A 19,656-nucleotide genomic window follows, 5' to 3' on the forward strand; every position below is an offset into this window, starting at 1 on the left:
CCCTGGAGGAACCCTTGAAATATTTTCCAGGCCTCAGGGACCTCCTGCACATTCAGGCTCAAATATAGGCCAGGAGTTACAAAATTATTATATTCGTTTCATGGGTAGGCCTGTATATACGATTTATTTATTTATTTATTTATTTCTTTTCTATCCCACTTTTATTATTTTTTTATAAATAACTCAAGATGGCGAACATACCTAACACTCCTTCCTCCTCCTATTTTCCCCACAGCAACAACCCTGTGATGTGAACTGGGCTGAGAGAGAGAGAGAGAGAGAGAGTGACTGGCCCAAGGCCACCCAGCTGGCTTTCACGCCTAAGGCGGGACTAGAACTCACAGTCTCCTGGTTTCTAGCCTGTTGCCTTAGACCAAACTTGCTCTCATTAACAGTGTTCTTAAACTAAAAATAGAGAATGAAACTTACCTCTTTAATGTGAAGTTGCCCAGAGTTGAAATAATTTTTAAAATAAATCGTGATCTCCCAGGGAACTCCTAGTGACCTCTCCTGGAACCCTAGGGTTCCACGGAACGCTGGTTGAGAAACCTTGCCTTAGGGGTACCCCTGTCCTCTTTCATGCTCTTGCTTTGTCACACTCTCTCTTGTGCACTCTTGCTTGTTCACTCTCATTCTCTCTTTTGCTGTCTCACTCACAGTCTCTCCCTTTCTCTAAAAACAGCTAATGGGGGCAATTGGCAGGTGCTGACAAGTAAACTCCCTACTTCTCTTGCCATCCTGTTAGCCTTGTGAGGTAGTTCAGACAAGAAGCACTTCCAGGAGGACTAGCTCTGTCTTTATTGTAAGGTTACATTAACAGAATCTTGCGAGTCTGGAAGTACCCCTCCGATCCCTCACTTTTACTCTCCCAAAAACTAGGGAGGTTCCCTTCTGAGACACTTTTGCCACCCCTCCTCCTTCGGACTCAAATTTCATTTATCAGACTATTGTCTAGGCTGCAGCTCTTCCTTCTGTCTCCCAAGGTCATTCCCACATACCGTTACACATCCTTCCTCAACCCTGGCATTGGGGGGGTCATTCTCTCTGATGCTTCCACTGCCAGAAAATATTGCTGCACTGGTGTCTTTGCAAGAGAGCCAACACAGGAGGGTTTGAATTATTCCAGGTTCACCTATATAGCTTGCAAACAGTAAACCTCTCATTGAACAAATGGGAAGAGAATGCCTATCTTTGCACAGGGAGACCCCTTTCTCTTCAGAAGATGAAACTACACAATTGCCAGGGCTGAAAAGGGTCAATGTAGACCCTGCAACTGAAAGCAGCCGATAGGGGTTGCGCAGTTACCAGCCTGGGATCACATCATCACCACGTTTGCTGCCACGGCACCAAAAAAGCAGCTGTGCCATCACAATGGAAGCTCCACCCCTTTTTGTTTGGGCGTGCAAGTGGCATCACAGTGCACATACACAAGGGGTGGAGCTTCTATCACAACAACACAAAGCTGCTTTTGTTTGTATTACTCTACCTAACCCTCCACCATAGACATGTCTGCCACAATCCATTCTGGATAATTTCATCAAAGTGTTCTCTGCAGAAAAAAATGTCTAAAGCACAAGGGTGTGGTCCACAAAGTCAGGATGGTGCCATGGTGGTGTGATCGAAGCTCCTCTTGTTTTTGATGTGCAATGCAGAGCTTTGATGACATCATCATGGCACCATCTTTTTTTTGTTTTTTCTTTGCTCCTAATTCTGCTTTTCTTCCTTTTATAAAAAAATAATTTTATTGAAATTTTAAAAAAGAAAGATAAAAACTAATAAAAACTAATACAGAATAAAGAAAGAAAAAAAAAGAGAAGAAAGAAAAAGCCAAAAGTGCAAAAAGAAAAGAAAAGAAAGAAACTATAAAGGAGTAGCTTCCAATTTTCTTTATAGCAATTATAAGTGTAAATTTACCTCTTTCTCTAAGGTTACAACAGGACTTTCAATTTTTCTATAACCTATTTTTTTCTAATGAAAAAACTAAAAGAAAAAGAGATAAAATAAAAAAAGATACAAAGAAGTGGCTTCCGATCTTCTTTACAGCAGTTATAAGTACAATTATAAAGTTATAAATTATAAATTTATAAATTATAAGTACAATTAAACATTTACCTCTTACTTTCATAACATAACTCTCTTTTTTCTATAATCTATCCTGTCCAATCATCAAACCCATAAATCATAAATTCACTTTTCCTGTTTCATGCAAAAAGTCCATAAGGTTTTTCCAGTCAGCAATAAATGTAGATATTTTCTTTTCTCTGATCAAAGAAATCAATTTGGCCATCTCAGCAAGTTCCATCATCTTCACTATCCATTACTCCACTGCGGGTAGCATCAAATCTTTCGACCTTTGGGCATATAATAGTCTCGCTGCACCCTACACTGTGTTCCAACAGTTGTCTCCCCTGATGTATTTAAAAACCTGCTTGACACTACACATTATTTTTACTTCTGAGAGTCATAACATTTGTCAATCTCTGTTCTTAGGGCCATAAAGTCAAAGTGGCTTTGCTGCTCTCTGAACTTGTGATTTATACTGCTTCTCGGAAGTTTGTCAGCTTTGAAGATTCCAGGGAGAAGCAGAAATGCTACCAAAATAATTCCATCGGGGAAGTGAAAGGTCAGAAGCTCATCAGCCGGAGAGGTAATGTAGAAGTTCCAACCACCAAACAATATTTAAGTGAGCTGCATAGTTCTCTATTTGTTTCAGAGCTAGCATAGTTTTCAAAATGCCCTCAGGAACAGGAATGCCTTGTGTTAATATATGAAAGTTTTCAATGTATTTTGTTTTTAATCCGTTCAATTGTGTCTGATTCTTGAAGACTGCCTGGGCAAGTCCCTGTGGTTTTCTCGGCAAGGTTTTTCAGAAGTGGTTTGCCATTGCCTCCTTCCTGGGGCTGAGAGAGCACGACTGGCCCAAGGTCACCCAGCTGGCTTTGTGCCTAAGGCAGGACTAGAACTCATGGTCTCCCGGTTTCTAGGATGGTGCCTTAAGCACTAGACAAAACTGGCTCTTTCACTGTATTACAAGGATATATAAAGACTCCCTTGAATCAAATTTAACCCTGGGATTTCATGGACACTTCCACGTAGTTGTTGTGGTAACAACACAGATGTGGCTTTCCAGTGCCATCTTCTGTTTTTTATTTGTTTACTTCCCAATCTAGCCTTCAGTCTGGGGATTTCCCACTAGACTGCATCCAAATACTAACCATGACTGACCCTACTTAGCTTTTTTTAGATCAACCAAGTCAGCTAGATGTTGCCACCTAACCGGGCAAGACAGAGGCATACTATATTGCCTGATATTTACAGTAGATGTAATTTCAAGGCTTCTCAATTTATCTCCCTTTCTCCCTCCTATTACTCAAACTGGAATAAATCTTGTAAATAGGATTTCCAGCAGTTTGCCTAATCATGTCATCTCTCTTGTTCTGAAGTGGAAGTTCACTCAGAATGTGGTCCTTAATGCTTGCATAGGCAGTCTGCAGGAGATGTGGCTCAAAGCAAAATCTTTAGGGTAGTTAGCTGCAAGTAGCTTTTTGAAATTCTCCAGCAAATGTGCAGATAGAGAAACTGGGTGGATGATTTATCTGAATTTCTTCAGGAAGAGGAGAAATTCTGCACCAATTTCACAAAAACCATATACCCCTCATTAGTGAGGACAACACTCCTACTGGAAAAATAAATAAATAAACAATAGGGAGAGTTTCCTCTTGATGTCTTCCCTTGGAATTTAATGAAGTCATGGGAAGACAGGTTGACTGCTCATATTCACACTCATATACATCCCTTGGCTGCCTCATAGATAAGGAAGTGCAAGAATACCCGTGACAGTTCCCTTGAAATTCTCTTATCTTAATTGTTGTTAAATCAATGTAGCTTCTTCATGGCTAAATTAATTTCAGATATACTGTGTCTTTGAGTCAGTATTGACTCCTGGTGACTACCTGCACTGGTCCCTGCAGTTTTCTTGACAAGGTTTTTGGAAATGGTTTGCCATTGCCTTCTTCTTCCTAGGGCTGAGAGAAAGTGACTGGCCCAAGGTCACCCAGATGGCTTCATGCCTAAGGCAGGACTAGAACTCACGGTCTCCCAGTTTCTAGCCTGGTGCCTTAACCACAACATCACTCTGGCTCTAGTGCTCTCCCCCTGGCCCTGACAAAGGCATGCAGGCATATCGCGAATTTGTCATCAGCACACACAATCTCCCTTTTCAAATATTACCAACTTATTATATTTGTTATTGAAAAAGTGCCTGTGGCCTTTCCCACACTTATTTTATTTTATTTAAAACATTTATATATTGCTTCCCATTGCAAAAAAAAACCCAGTTTGCAGCAGAATTCAGACAGTAGGTTAAAGCAGTTGAGAAAAGCATGCTTTGAAACATTGCAAAAATATGCATAATAAAAGAAGCAGCAAAAGAAGCAGTGAACCAATAATAGAGAGTAACAGCAGCAGTAAAAAAAAAATAAGCTAGGCATATTCCTCTGCAATAACATTTTGAACATTTCTCTCTGCAGCTCCTGACTTTGTCACACACACAGTCCGCTTCCTTACAAGAATCTACCCCAAGGGAACCAGGACAGACTCTTCAAATTATGATCCTCAAGAATTCTGGAACGTCGGATGCCAGCTAGGTAGGTCACTTAGATTCGAAGATTCATATCCACTATTTCCATGCCCTCCATTCCTTTTTTGAAAGGCCTTTTCATTTTGTAAGTGTGATGGCAGTTCTGGAGGTCCAAATCCAATGGCAATGACTCTTCAGTACCTCATGATCTACTGACCCAAAGGGGGAAGTAGAATGAAGGATTTATCCTGTGCCCCTTTTTTACTTCTCACGTTTGTTCTTGGTCTAAGACAGCATTTCCCAACCTGGACAACTTTGTGACGTGTAGATTTCAACTCCCAATATTCTTAGCAATGGCCATATTGGCTGGGGAATTCTTGGAGGTGAAGTCCACACATCATGAAGTGCCCAGGTTGGGAAATGCTGGTCTAAGAGATTGGTAATCTGAGGTCACTTCCTTCTGCTTTAATTCTCAAACTCAAATGCATGGAGCATATCTCTTTGACTCTCCTCCAGGTGGGATGTAGTCAGCAAGGTGGTAGGTTTTGCTTATGTCTATAATGTATTTCCAGTAAGTAAAACTTTCTGTTTTAGTTACCAAGCCTACTTCACTAATCATTGCTCAAGTCAGATTTCTGGTCTTAGGCATATGTTCTCTCTCTCTCTCTGTCTCTCTCTCTCACACACACACTGTCTCTCACACAAACACAAACACACTCAGAATGCTTCTGTAATGAATGCCTATTCTAAAACACTCTCAGACTCATGAGCAGGAATGCAAAGATATCTGATTTATTAAAGAATAGTGTGCAGGATCACAGAGAAAGCTGAGGATGATGAAAGCGCGCCAAATGCAAACTAAAAACCCTCGGTGCAAATGAGATCCCTCCCCCCGTAGAATCTTCCCAGGCTCACAATTCCAGGTGCTCCTAACGGCTTCTGCTGGTCCGCGGGAAAAGTCCTTGAGCAGAGCACATAACCCAAACACATTCCATTGAAATGAACTCAGATACAGAGCTTGGCACAAGGTTTCACAGCAGCTCCCTCCCAACAGAAACGTGCGTCAGCGCCATGGCATGTGAAACGTTATGATGTACAGTGCACATTGAAACAGTGAACATGACAGCTTCAACTTTCAACAGGTGAGGCCTCTATTTTTTATTTGTGCCAGTTTGGGAGACAAAATTGTTTGAAAAGTAGACAAAAGTACAGGAAAACCTTTAGGCTACAATTGTGAGCTACTGCTAAGAAGACCAGAAAGTTCACAGGAACAGTGAAACCAAAATATACATCCCTCTAAGCCAGTGTTTCTCAACCTTGGCAACTTTAAGATGGGTGGACTTTAATTCCCATCTTAAATTCCCATCTTAAATACCCCAGCCAGCAAGGTAAAAACTGACAAAGGGCAAGGCTGGCTGGGGAATTCTGGGAGTTGAAGACCACCCATCTTAAAGTTGCCAAGGTTGAGAAACACTGCTCTAAGCTATGATTTGTTTATTCAAGTTAACTACAAATCTCATTAAGTACGTGAACAACTTAATATTGGTTCTTATGCTGAATCTGGGTTGAAGCTGTTATGTGCATTGCCAACTGGGAAAAGCTGCCTGTGAGGACAAGGACATAACTACACTTGACCCAGGGGTGTCTGTGAGAAGGGCAGGGGGGAAAACAAAGAAATGGGCATGACAACCATCATCACACAAATTCCACAATCTGCATACTTTCATTGACCTTTGGAATGCAAATATGTAAAGGTGGTATTTACATGATGATATCACTGCACATGTTTCATTTTGACATCACTGAGGTTGACTGCAGATGCTACTTATGGGAACCATACAGATATAATGAGAAACCCTCTCCTTTTCGGAGTATCAGAGAAACAAAATTGGAAGTACCCACTTTTGTGTCCAAACTCACCTGGAATTCTGGGAAATGAAGTCCACTATCCCAGAAGTGGGTCAGGGTGGAAAAGATTGATCTGATTATAGCAGATGTACTTCTGAGAGAGAATCGAAGTCTTCCCATGTCAACTTTCTGCAATAGTAGTTCTGAGACAGTAATTCTACAGTGCTGGTCTTCTCAACAACTGTATTTGTCCTCTTTCTGGAGCCTGGATTCCTTGTCTTTGCCCCTTCATAACAAAGGGACCCAGTTTGGGGTAGTGGTTAAGGTACTAGGCTAGAAACCAGGAGACTGTGAGTTCTAATCCCACCTTATGCATGAAGGCCTCTGGGTGACCTTGGGCAGGTCACTCTCTCTCAGCCCTAGGAAGAAAACAAGGGCAAACCACTTCTGAAATGTTGTCAACAAAACTGGAGGGACTTGTTTAGACAGTTGCCAGGAGTCAACACTGACTTGAAGGCACAAACAAACAAACAAGCTTATTGTGTGGAATCAGATTACTGTTTGTATCTACAGCAGCTGGTGGGAGTCTTGCAGGCAATGGGGGTGACAGGTAAATGCCACCTTTTCCTGCTGCATTCAACAGTCATTGCTTTATTTTCACTCTTAATGGCCTTGGTGTGATGTATAACAAGAGACAAATTGATGTATTTTATGATAGGAACTCCTCGGCACCAAAAGCTTTGATGAGATGCGCTGTATACTAGTGCAGATTTTCCTAGCATGAAAGGAACATTAATTGCATGTTGCTCAGGTCTGGGGAAGCCTGCCTTGCAGAAAATTGCATGCTTATGAAATATCAAGAGAGGCATCAGGGCAGAATAGTGATACCTAGGGAAGGAGTGACTTTTCTTTTATGAAGTGAAAAGAAAGATCTCAATCAGAGAGTTGTTTCCTTTGGAGGTATGACGATTTGACAGTAATCTCCTATTATCTGTCTGAATTTTGGCTGAAATGAGGAACTGGTAGGAACTCCCATCAGCTTCACCAAAGTTGACAGAATCTAGGAGTTGTCATTCAGCAATATTTGGAATGATGCACATCTATAATGCTAATAATATCAAAGAACATTATTAAGAATGTACAGTACTTCATGAATGCCTTATATTCTGTATGTATTTGTATGTATTATGTTGTTTATGTTATTTTGCTTTCTAATAAAGTATTTAATAAAAATAATAAAAAAAAAACCAAATCAATGCCTTATATTCTGTATACTTAGCTGGGCTCCCATATCTGGTCTGCAAAATTCCTGATGACTATTAGATGGCAGCAAAGAAACGTTTTAAACCCCTTTGCTAACATCAAGTGATCATCCAGATTTTGACAGATTTTTATTTGGTAATAAGCTCAACTTTTCTCTCACAGTTTCCACTGTCACACTAGAACTGAAATCTGGGAGTTGAAGTCCACCCATCTTAAAGTTGCCAAGGTTGAGAAACACTGCACTTGAACAACCTTCAGACAGGTTGCTCTCAGCTGCCTCTGTTTTTCTTTTTGGCCCCATGCCCTTTCAGCTCTTGTTTACTTCACTGCCTCATGTCAACTTCTCCCAGATTTCTTTCTTCCTTCTGACAAAACTGCTGTCTTCAGGCAACCCTCCCACCACCCCCGACTAGGTTCAACTCTAACTCCAATTCCTCCAATCCACGATCGGAGTTGATATCCCCATCTAAGCACAAAAATAAAGGGGATGAATGAATCTTGAAAAGGTACTCCAAAGTAAACAGGCAATTGCAAGCCTAATCATAGGAAGGACCCTTGATTCTACATCCCCAGGGAGGTGGCTGTTGGGTTGCTGGGGTGAGAATGAAGCACCTGAACTGAAACAAGGCTCTCCCTGTAGGCCACTTCTGTTTGATGGTGGGCCTCATGGTGACTTTCCCACTGACCTCTCTTCTACCCCTTACCATTCCAGCACTTCTGATCCCTATGCTGCCCCAAAGCCTGAGGAGGAAGCGCTTGGATTCATAGTAGGGTTGGATCTGCTGCTGGTTCTTCTTTGGCTCCTCAATGGCAGCAGGAACTGCTGCCATTGAGTGAGGGCAGCAGCTCTACTGGCTCCGTTCCTGGGGCATGTTGAAAGTGGGGGAAGCGGCTTTCAGGATGACCCATCTGTGAGGGTCCTTTGCTTTCCAAGGACCGGATGCACCACAGCGTTGGAAATCAGCACCCAATGCTTTGCTGCAGCACACACTTTCCCCAACAACAGGGTATTGCTAGGGGTCAACTCCACCCATCTAGGACTTGCAAGGTGCTGTGGCCACATAAATATGTCTTTAGTACCCAGTCCTTTGATACTCAGTTCAAACAAAAGTCTCAAAGTCTATAAAGTGATATACAAGATACAAACTTTTCCCAAAAGTTCTTGCACTAGTTGGGTTGAGATGCTGCCTCAGTGTGGTTGCTTCCTTCTAGTTGCTGCTGAGCTCCCGGCAAAGGTCCTGGTAGGACTCCCACCAGGATATGCTGCTCACAATAGCTGGTGGCCCTGGCAGTTAAAGGACAGTCCTCTTGCCCGCTTGGAATTTCTGCCAATCTTCAGGGTCGCCTCTGCTTCCCTGACTGTAGCCATTTGCTATCACCTTTCCTCCTGCCCCTCCCCCTCTGTCTTAGCATTTGTTTTTGTAATCTAAAAGCCTGGGTGGGGTGAGGCTGCCTCTGTATCACAGGTAGCTGGAGCCCCGGTTTGGATGCTTGTGAGTAACATTGTGGGTTAATGAATGAATGTATGAGGAAAATGGGTTGAGGGGTGTTTCTGCCTGGCTGCAGCTACCTTTCCCAACTTCACTCTCTCACATCATCTCAAGGGCCGAAGGAAAGCACGTTGACAAGGCTATGCAGATGAGCCCATTTCTGAGGCATTTTTAGCTTTACTGGTATTAAAACAGTGCTTTCTATCTTGTTGTGCCATTGTTTAAGGCAGTGCTTCTCAACCTTAGCAACTTCAAGGTATGTGGACTTCAACTTCCAGAATTCCCCAGCCAGCATGGGAAATTTCCCGCCAATAGATAGATAGATAGATAACTCAAGGATGGATGCAGTGTACTATTAGGATACTAGGAAAAAGCCCTAAAATTGCTCCACTGGGCATGGGGCTCATTTTGCAGCTTTGAACAAAACCTTGTGATGCATTTGATAAGAAGTATGTTTTCTCTGCCTACAGTGGCCTTAAACTTCCAAACACCGGGTGTGCAGATGGACTTAGTCATTGGAAAATTTTTGGACAATGGAGGCTCTGGTTACGTTCTGAAACCAGAATACTTGAGAAGAAGAGACTCTGCTTTTGACCCATTTAACGTTGCCGAAAGGTATAATCCCATTACACTAACAATAAAGGTAAGATGGTTTCATTGAACCTTCAGCTTATCTAAGAAACAATTCCTTTGTATCACGAATTACTATCAAAGCACTTGGCTAGAAGAAACTGAGAGAGTTATACCTCTACATCCAGTTGATTATTATCCTTGGCCTATGCTGGGTTCTAAGGTACATCTGATCTCTCTGGTTTTCTCTTCTCCTAAGAAGACATTTATTCTCAAGTAGATAACTGATACTTAAGCCTGTTGGAAACTAGACGTGGAGTCTTTAGACAGCAGATCTGGCCTCACCATGTTGTAGAATTGCCACAAGAGCAATATTACTAATTCCCCTACCAGTGAATGGCTTTGCTTGCATAATACATTGAACCAAACTAATCAAACACATTTTAACCAAGGGTATTGGCATGCCTAGAACAGGTGGTCAGCTTGTAGTTGAATATATCACGTGATGCAAAACCAGAAAATTGAGGGTTGTTTTTAAAAGCCATGGTTAACCATGAGAACCAGTTTGATATAGTGGTTTAAGGAGTCAGGTTAGAAGGCTGAGGACCACAAGTTCTAATCTTGCCATATGCGCAAAGTTGGCTAGGAGACTTTGGGCCAGATGCTCTCTCTCAGCCTCAGGAAGAAGGCAATGGCAAATTACTTCTGAAAATGCTGCCAAGAAAACTGCAGGGAATGTAGTTCCCACGTTGAAGACTGGTTTGAAGGTACAAAAAGAAAAAAAAAGTTAGCCATGAGAACACTATTTGTGATTGGCCATAGAGATTGGGGCAGGCAATCTGTGAATGGACAACTTCTCCCACAGTATTCATTTTATATTAACTTGAAGGGTAGAAGACCTGTTAAAATGGCCTGACCCAACATCCTTGTAGATGTGTATGTTTTCTTGAAAGCAAACATCCTGTTTTCATTATTCATTCATTTAGGTTAGGAATAAGTATTCTGAGGCCAACCTTGCATAAAATTTTGGTTCAGTGTTTTATTAAATGCCATTATAGAATGCTGAAGAATTCTCTCCTGCATGCATAACCCTAACTTAATAAAATTGATCAGCAATTCATTTAAGACAGTTTTTAAAAAAGAAGTGTTCTTTCACTGAATGCATTGTTCATGCTGGAATTCACTACAGTCAAGGCTGATAAAGGACACCGGTGTAGGGGATTAAATAAAGGCTTGAAGAGTTGGTCTCTCAGTGAGTATTATTAAAACAAAGGCTTCACATTAAAAGGCAATATATTCATAATATAGAAGACCAGGAACACAAGACATCTTTTGTATTCATGTAACACTGGTAGGCTTCCCAGAAACATCTGGCTGACAGATGTTGGAAATGGGAGTTCCAAGTAGGTGGTTTTTCCCAACTTGCTCCTAACCACACCACAAAAATGCCTGGTACCCTCTTAATTCTGCTGCTTTCATCTCATCCCCAGCCATCAATGAGACAGGCCTGAGTCACCCTTAGCTGTACTGGTATATATTCATCTACCTTATTCCAGCCCCATCCAAGGACAGTCTCCATGTGTGCAAAATCCATTTGGCTTTTGTGACCTTGGAAGGAAGTCAGATGACTGTCAGTGACTGGGAATAGAGGCAATAGATGTCAGATAGGGACTGGCAATGGGGGCAACACATTTCATGCTAGTATTGTCTCTTGTTGACCCAAGGATGGGTATCCTTTCAGAATTTCAGACTTGCAAGATTGATGTCAGCCCAGACAGGAAACATGACCACATGAGTTAGTTCTACTTTATTGTAAGGTTACATTAACAGAATCTCACAAGTCTGAAAGTACTTTTCTCTTCTGGTCCCCTTTACAGCCCCAGAACTAGGGAGGGTCCCTTCTGAGCCTCTTGCCCCACCCACATTCCTGCTGCAGGCCCAGCTGCCTTTCACCTGACCATTCCCTTGGTTGCATCACATTGCCCGGTCCCCCAAGGTCATTCCCACATACCATTCTATCCACTGAGCTCTCCCTTGCAGAAAGCAGAGGGAGTAAAGAACTTTTGACCAGGTGAATATTGGGTTCACTTTATCATCACATGGCAGGGTGGGAGGAAAACTCCATCCATGTGTGAAAAGACCCAGGAGTGTGCAATTGGAGAATGAGTTGTGCACTGGTACAATCCAGCACTGTTTTATGGAGACACAATGGATGCATACTGATGTAAATGCCTTTTCTGCAGGTTATTAGTGGTTATCAGCTGCCTCCAAGTAATCTTTCCAAGAGTAACAAGGCTGATCCCCTAGTCAAAATAGAAATTCATGGTGTTTCAGCGGATATGTCAAAACGGCAGACTTCTGTCATAAAGAATAATGGTAAGTTGAATGGGATAGGAAGTTCTATAAGTTAATTCAATGACTTATACAGCCTATCAGAGTTAAGGATGAATGGAACAATCTAAGTTCTGTCAGTTGCAATATTGCATATATTTCCTTATCATTCTGTTATATCAAATGTTCTTCAGATTTTTTTTTAATCCACAGGGGCTTTCTGATGCAACTTTTTCTTATAAATGTTTTACATAAATCTTTCTCTAATGCGTGCTATTTTTAATGCATGGCTGTTATAGGCATAATGCGTGGCTATTACTCATATTCATTTTTGTATGGAACTTTCAGCCCCAGGACTGATTTTAACCCAATTACAACTACTTCTGCCTTTTTGGTACACAATGTTCACAAATAGAAGACATTTTTGTGTATATCATTCCCAAATATATATCTCCATTTTTAATTTAGATGATAAGCAGAAGACAAGAGACACAAAATCCATGAATTATAGCTGACTTATTATTATTATTATTATGACCTATTATTTTAGTAGGTCATGACCTTTTGGAATAGAAGGGATCCATTTTTTTAAAAAAAAATCTCCCTGATCAAAGTTGCTATTTGCTGGTGTGCCAAAAAGTTGCAGTCTTCGTAAAGAGTAGAACAATGAGTCACAAGGTACAAATTATTTTATATTACCATGGATTACCCCTTTAAGCTATGCACACACTGAAACCAATTTAACACTGAGACCTGCAATTTTTTAAAAAGATGCAATGCAGTTTGTATCCCAGACATAACTATATTAGGGGGAAATGTCCACAAAAAATAATTCCTTAAGGTGAAGCCCATGCAAAAAAAGGATATGCTGGAGAAAATGAAGTCAAGATGTGTACATTAAGGAAAAATTGTGTAAAATTGTAGTGCACTAGGAAAGAAAAAATACAATATGCATATATTAGGAAAATATCATATATACAGTATATGGAGGAAAAAGAACAGACATATACACAAGCATAGAATTTTTTGCTAGCCTTTTTGAAAAGTTAAACTGGTACAGACTGGGGTAATATGAATGTCCAGTTTCTTTTGTACATGGATGACTATGACCTTGGTGAATATATATTGGTTGTAAGCCACCCAGAGTTGTTTTAAGATGGGTGGCTATATAAAAGTTTTAAATAAATAAAATATTGTTGTGATTAGACAAAAAGAATCCCAGTAGTATCAGCTGTGGGGTGTTCCACCTACATAAGGTTGAGCTGTATACAGATAAAATGTAAATACAACTGTTTATACATCACCTGAATTTTGCTTCCTTATGGCACTTAGTTGCTTTGCATCTATACATTCGTACAAAGTTTTGCATTAAAAAAACAGAACAATGAAGATATTACAATAGGTTAATTCCCCTTGGGGACAAGACCAGGTAAACATCTGCAGAAGTCCCATTATCCAAAAATCTCTTGAGTTTTAACCTACTCTTTTCTTTTGGATCTCAATCTTCATTGTGGAACCATGAAGGTTCTAAAATAAGGATTAAGGAAAAAAAAAGTCAAAACTCAGAACACCTCTCATGGTTAAAGTGAAAACTATTAACAAGAGTTTTCTTCCCTGTTTATTTCAGCTTTGAATCCTAGATGGAATGAGACATTCACCTTTAATATCCAAGTTCCAGATCTTGCCTTAGTACGCTTTGTAGTAGAAGATCAGATGGCGCTTACTGCCAATGACTTCCTTGGCCAATTTACTTTGCCACTTTTGAGCATGAATAAAGGTAAGACCATTATTTCCTGACTAATGGGAGATAACAAGCATTTTCCTGCCCTTTAAAAAGCCAAGGAACAATCAAAGGTGAGGAGAATTACAGTCTGTAGCACAATATTTGGGAACATGATGTTTGATTTAAAAGTCCCATCATTGGCTTTATCATCTTCCTCTTCCACATTCTCTCAAACTGGCAAATTTTATTGCCATTCAAGGATTTAAACTATAGTGTGAAATGTCTGTGATTTTTACTCTTTTAAAGGGGCTAGCCCCTTGTTGGAATATGGAATTCTGCTCCTTAGAAGAAGAGCCAATTTTTTCCTTATTTACTCTCATACAAATTTAAGGGAGGAAGTCTATAACCCACTACTTGTACTTCAACTACAGTTCCAGGCAGTCTCAGCCATTGTGCCCGATGGTGAGGGATGCTGGAAGTTGTCATCCAGCATGGGTGAATGGCTATGTTTTTGCCCATCCTAACCTAAAACATTACTTTTAATGCAATTTTTGGTGTCACAGAGTTCAGATCATACATTATATAAGTAACTTCATGTTGTGAGATTGTGGTCTAGCAAGAGGTTTTCTGAAACTCTATGTGTAGCCAAACAGTTAAAGAAAAGCTAGAAAAGTTCTGAAGGATGCTAGGTCTAGATTCTACAACCTGATAAGGAAACCTGCCAGTTGTGGTTCTTGTTGTTTATGATCATGCACACTGTGGTGCAATGGATTATTGTAGTTATTGATCAATTAAGCATGCTAGTCTTGTACTGTTACCAGTTACTTGGGCTGCCCATATATGTTGTAATTCTCACAGATTCACTGGTGTTGGATCTTCTAGAATTATCAGTAAAGCAAGTGTTTGATCTAGTGGTTAAGGTGCTGGGCTAGAAACCAGAAGACCAAGAGTTCTAGTCCCGCCTTAGGCATACAAGCCAGCTGGGTGACCTTGGGCCACTCACTCTCAGACCAAGAGCCAATCAGGTGTGGTATGAGAGTTCTAGTCCCACCTTAGGCATGAAAGCCGGCTGGGTGACCTTGGCCAGTCCCTCCCTCTCAGCCCAACTCACATCACAGGGTTGTTGTTGTGGGGAAAACAGGAGGAGGAAGGAGTATTAGGTATGTCCTCCGCCTTGAGTTATTTATAAAAATAATAAAGGCGGGATAGAAAATAAATAAATAAATAAATAAACAAACCTTACTCCCATCTTTAATTCATCAGCAGAAAAGATATAACACATATGCTCCCCCCACATAAAAGGGAAGAAACTATGGACTGTATTCTGAGTCTAGAGAGTAGGAAAATGCCAGACCGTATTTAACCTACAAAGATTGTTCCACTGTGGAGTCTTCTGAAGTCAAACCACTCTCAGCTCCAGTTTCTAGCCAGCAACCCATCTAGAAATGATGACTCCTGGAGCTACAGGAAAACAGTGTGTCTCCCTTTACAAATTCAGGCTGTAAAATAGTACTTTGAATTTGATATGACATACACCATCCAATAAAATAGCCATTGAAATAGTCAGTTATATTTTGTGCAAGCTTTTGAGGCCCTTAACCATAATAAAAATAAAAAGTTGACTGTGCATGGAAAAAAGATAAGTCATCAGTAAAAAAGGAGTGAGCATAATTTGAATATTTTTAAAATCGCAAAAGGAATGTACTAAACTTGGGGCTCCCTTTGCTATCTTCAGTGTCCGGATGGAAGACCCTTCTTGATTTCATTGGAACTTCGGTTATATAAATACATTTATGTCTATAGAAATTACAGTGCACACTGTAATTTGCACATTTAAACCTCTGCCAAACTTTGAACTGGACTGAACCTTGACTGCTTTAGAATCACCCTGACTTGTTTGGAGGATTTAGATTAACCAAATCAGATTTAGATAAGGGCAGATATTTTATCTAAGAGTGTTTTAAATGAATGTAAGGTTTGTGTGATGGAAATCAGTTGTATTCTCTAGTTCATTTTTTCTGCCACTACAGACTTACAAAAAGTGTAACATTCCATTTGTAAAATATTATTCTGGGTTTAATATTGCATATACAATATCATAAAATATCCACAGAAATATTAAGCTGTATTTCACACTGCATGAACACTCATGAAATATTTAGACTCTAATGAGATGACAAAGTTGGTGTGCTGTCAGAGTACATCTACCAGTGTTATTAGGGAAGAAGAAAACATCTATTTATCAATAACAGAGCACCTAAAAGCAATGATAAAATATATACCCATTCATGTCCATATGAAGTTAGCCAGACAAAATAGAAAGAGGTTGATTTTCTGGAAAATCTGTAGCAAAACTGATCCCTATTAATAGAGATCAATTTTGCTATAGATTTTCCAGAAAAATCAACCTCTTTCTATTTTGTCTGACTAACTGTAAATAGCACAAAGAGGAACAATTTGTTAATATTTTGGAAAAGTAAATGATTCTCTCTGTGGAAGTGTTCTTTCTATATATGCCACAGTGTGCATGTCAGCCATAGTCCATTCAGATATCCTTAATGCTACTGATTTTAAATGGTTTAAACATACAGTAGCTGGACTGTGAGCATTCCAATCCATTCACGTAAACACATGCCTTACCCACCATTCTATTTCTTTTCAGGCTAAGAAATGCTATGCAAAGCTTAGGGAAAAACAAACAAACTAAGAAATAGTAAGCAGTATAAAGTAAAGCCAGATAATAAGAAAAAGAAATGGAAATACAGGTAGTCCTCATTTAGCAACTGCTTCATTGAGTGACCATTCACAGTTATGATGGTGATGAAAAAATAACTTCATGACCAATCCTCTCATTTAGGACCTTCACAGGTCTGTAAAGCAAATGAAAGCTGAAGTATGATCGTAAGCACAGTTCACTTAACAAATAGTTGCCAGTCCCAATTGTGGCCACTAAACGAGGACTTCCTGTATAATTAAATCTAGCTTATAACAAGACCATATCTCATTTAAATTATATGTGGTGGAATTTGGTGCTGCTGCTGATTCGCAGGAAGGAGGGAGCGCATTCCAGGCAGATAAGAGGATTGACAGTCTGGAGTCTGTTGCTAGGAAAGTTAAGAGGTTCAAGGTAGCTCTGCCCTAGAGCCTCCCCAGTTATTTCCCCTTAGGTCAGTTAGAGTAGCTTTAGTCTGGCAAGATTCTGTCTGTATGGTGAAAGCAATAAAGAACTGGAGTTTGGAATACACTGACTCGACACTGTTCGTGGGCTGACCCTGACGTCAATCTTGCCAGACTAAAGCTACTCTAACTGACCTAAGGGGAAATAACCTAGGAGACTCTAGGGCAGAGCTCCCTTAAACCTCTTAACTTTCCCAGCAACAGACTCCAGACTGTCAATCCTTTTGTCTGCCTGGAATGCGCTCCCTCCTTCCTGGGAATCAGCAGCAGCACCAAATTGCACCACTTCACCCCCTCCTTCAGGAACACATTCCATCACACTATATATCGGAACCTCTGCAAGACATAGACTGAGGAGGATGCTTCCGTTCCCTGATGGTCTGGGGGAGTGTTTCATTTGTTGGGTCATGAAGTTCTGCGGTATTGTAGCACATTTTATCTTATGCTGTTTGAGCTGATTGTTGGGTCTCTGCAGGCTTCTTTCTCCTCTCCACCTCAATGCAACCATGCTAGAGAAGATATTTTCTGTTCATCTTGCCTGGTTGGCTAATGATTCTCATTTGGTGTGAGAGACAGAACCTGCATGGATCCTCTAATAACAGGGTTGCCACTCTAGAAGCAAATGCTAAACAGAGAATGTTAGGAAGTTGCTAGAGTCAGACCATTGATCCCTCTAATTCAGTATGTCAGTGTTGATTGGTAGGTTTCTCCATTGATGTTTTTTGCTTGACACACTTGAATTGTTGTCTTACTGGTTTATTTTCAGGATATCGCCACGTTCCACTTGTCTCCAAACTCGGAGTTACCCTCAAGCCCGCCTCTCTGTTTGTCTACATATGGTACTTTCAGCAGTAATGTCATCGCCCGCACTTCCAGCTGTGCATTTTAATAAAGCAACCATGATCCAAGCAGGTGATCCCTTCTACTTCCTAATAGAAGTACTAAGTGTTTACAGTACTTGCAGTACGTGATGATATTACTCCTATGGAATAGGCATTCTGGCAAGTATTTGGTTTTGGTGCTTTTTAAAAAAAAAAACTGATGGGGAAGGAAAGTTTTATAGTACCTCCCTTCCCCATAAACTGCCTCTTTAATTGGAGCCATTTGCAGGATGATGCCCTGTTTTCTTTCCAAAGAAATGCCAGCTCCAAAAATGGCATCATACAAGTTTGAGGAACTATGTTTTGCAATTCTGTTGAACAGGTGGAATCTGTAGAAGAATGTGACACAGGAACATCAACATTAAGAATAGCCTGCTAGATGAGCCTGAGGCCCATCTTAGTCAATGATTTTATTTCTCCCAATGGCCACTCAGATGTCTGTGGGGTGACTATAAGCAGGAGATGGAGACATAACCTTTTTCAAGCATTATTTGGGGGCATGCTCTCCCAATCATATGTCATACTAAGTCTCCAGGACTGCTTGGTAGACCTTCTGGCCATGAATATATCAAATCCTCTTCGAAGGCCATCTGAGTTAGGTAATTAATTCTACCAGTTAATTATGCACTGTATGAAGAAGCATCTTCACTTATTTATTCTAAATCTCCTACCATTCAGCTTCATTGGATGATTCCAAATAATACTTGGAGGACTAAGAATGTATCCACGTACTACTCCTGAACCACCAACTTTTTGTTTCTTCTGAAAGGCTAGCAAAATCAAATCATAAAAATAGCTTGGCTGGACCATGGCAAGATCCCTCTTAGTTCAGCATTAGGTTTCCCATGGAAGCCCCTTGAGATGTCTCTCGGATAGTTGTAAACATGAGGAAGATGTACTCCCTTCCCACCATTTTTCCTCTTCAGCTGGTATTTGGAGGCATAGTGAATTTTGCAGTAGAAAAATGGACCTCATTTTCCTATTTTGCAAAGGCATACACAAAATAATTCTATTGAACTTCCCAGGAGCTTAATATTTTTAGAGTTTAACTCATTCTACTGAAAATGGTCATTTTGCTACCAAATTTCAGCCCCCAATCCTATAGGGCTAGGGGCTGCAAAAGTGCTTCAGAAGCTGTAATAGGTGAAATGGCTGTTGCTTGCTGAGCTCTGCCCTCCAAGGAATATACCCGTTCAGTTTAAGCCATTTCCCCACAAATGGCTTATAACATCTTCGTAACATCACTTAGCCACTACTTAATATAAAGTCTACCTTCCTTATTGTTAGTTTAGCACAACGGTGATGGGAAGACTATAGGGGATGCAGTAACTTAGTGGAGAAGTCACTTCAGAGAGCCATCCCATCGTACAAAATATTGTAAGCCTTAAATGGGTTGATTGACCCATACCCCTCCCCTTCTCTGTGTCCCTTTCCCATCTGTTACTCACTGGCTGCATTCACATGTGCTGAGTAAGTTACTGATGTAATAAATATTCTTGGTTTTTGCAATCCACTGAATAATAAACAAAACTAAAATGACTTACATATCAACCTGAGCTGCATAGGTGAAGCTGTCAATGTATTGACCCCATGTCTGGAGGCTGTTTGGGTCTGGATGAGATGGAATAGACTTCAGCTTAGTCCTGACAAGATTGAGTGAATGTGGCTGTTTGCCCCTCTGGGGTCAAGGATGTTACCATTGTTGGTCTTAGATGGGGCTGAACTTCCCCTTTCAAGACTGGTGCACAACTTGGGGGTCCTTTTGGATTCACATCTACTGCTAGAAGAGCAGCT

General features: G+C 40.6%; 1 protein-coding gene across 1 annotated transcript in view; it reads left to right on the top strand.

Moving 5' to 3' along the window:
* The window catches only part of LOC134500901 (1-phosphatidylinositol 4,5-bisphosphate phosphodiesterase zeta-1-like), a 50,380-nt gene extending 32,544 nt beyond the window's left edge, over positions 1-17,836 (top strand). Inside the window, exons 8-13 of the mRNA XM_063308378.1 lie at positions 2,491-2,647; positions 4,530-4,646; positions 9,651-9,823; positions 11,994-12,126; positions 13,709-13,858; positions 17,748-17,836. Coding sequence (XP_063164448.1) covers positions 2,491-2,647; positions 4,530-4,646; positions 9,651-9,823; positions 11,994-12,126; positions 13,709-13,858; positions 17,748-17,836 — 819 coding nt within the window. The remainder of the gene's footprint in view (positions 1-2,490; positions 2,648-4,529; positions 4,647-9,650; positions 9,824-11,993; positions 12,127-13,708; positions 13,859-17,747) is intronic.
* Positions 17,837-19,656: the final 1,820 nt, after the last annotated feature.

This window comes from Candoia aspera, chromosome 7, assembly GCF_035149785.1.
Source record: "Candoia aspera isolate rCanAsp1 chromosome 7, rCanAsp1.hap2, whole genome shotgun sequence".
Classification (NCBI taxonomy): Eukaryota; Metazoa; Chordata; class Lepidosauria; order Squamata; family Boidae; genus Candoia; species Candoia aspera.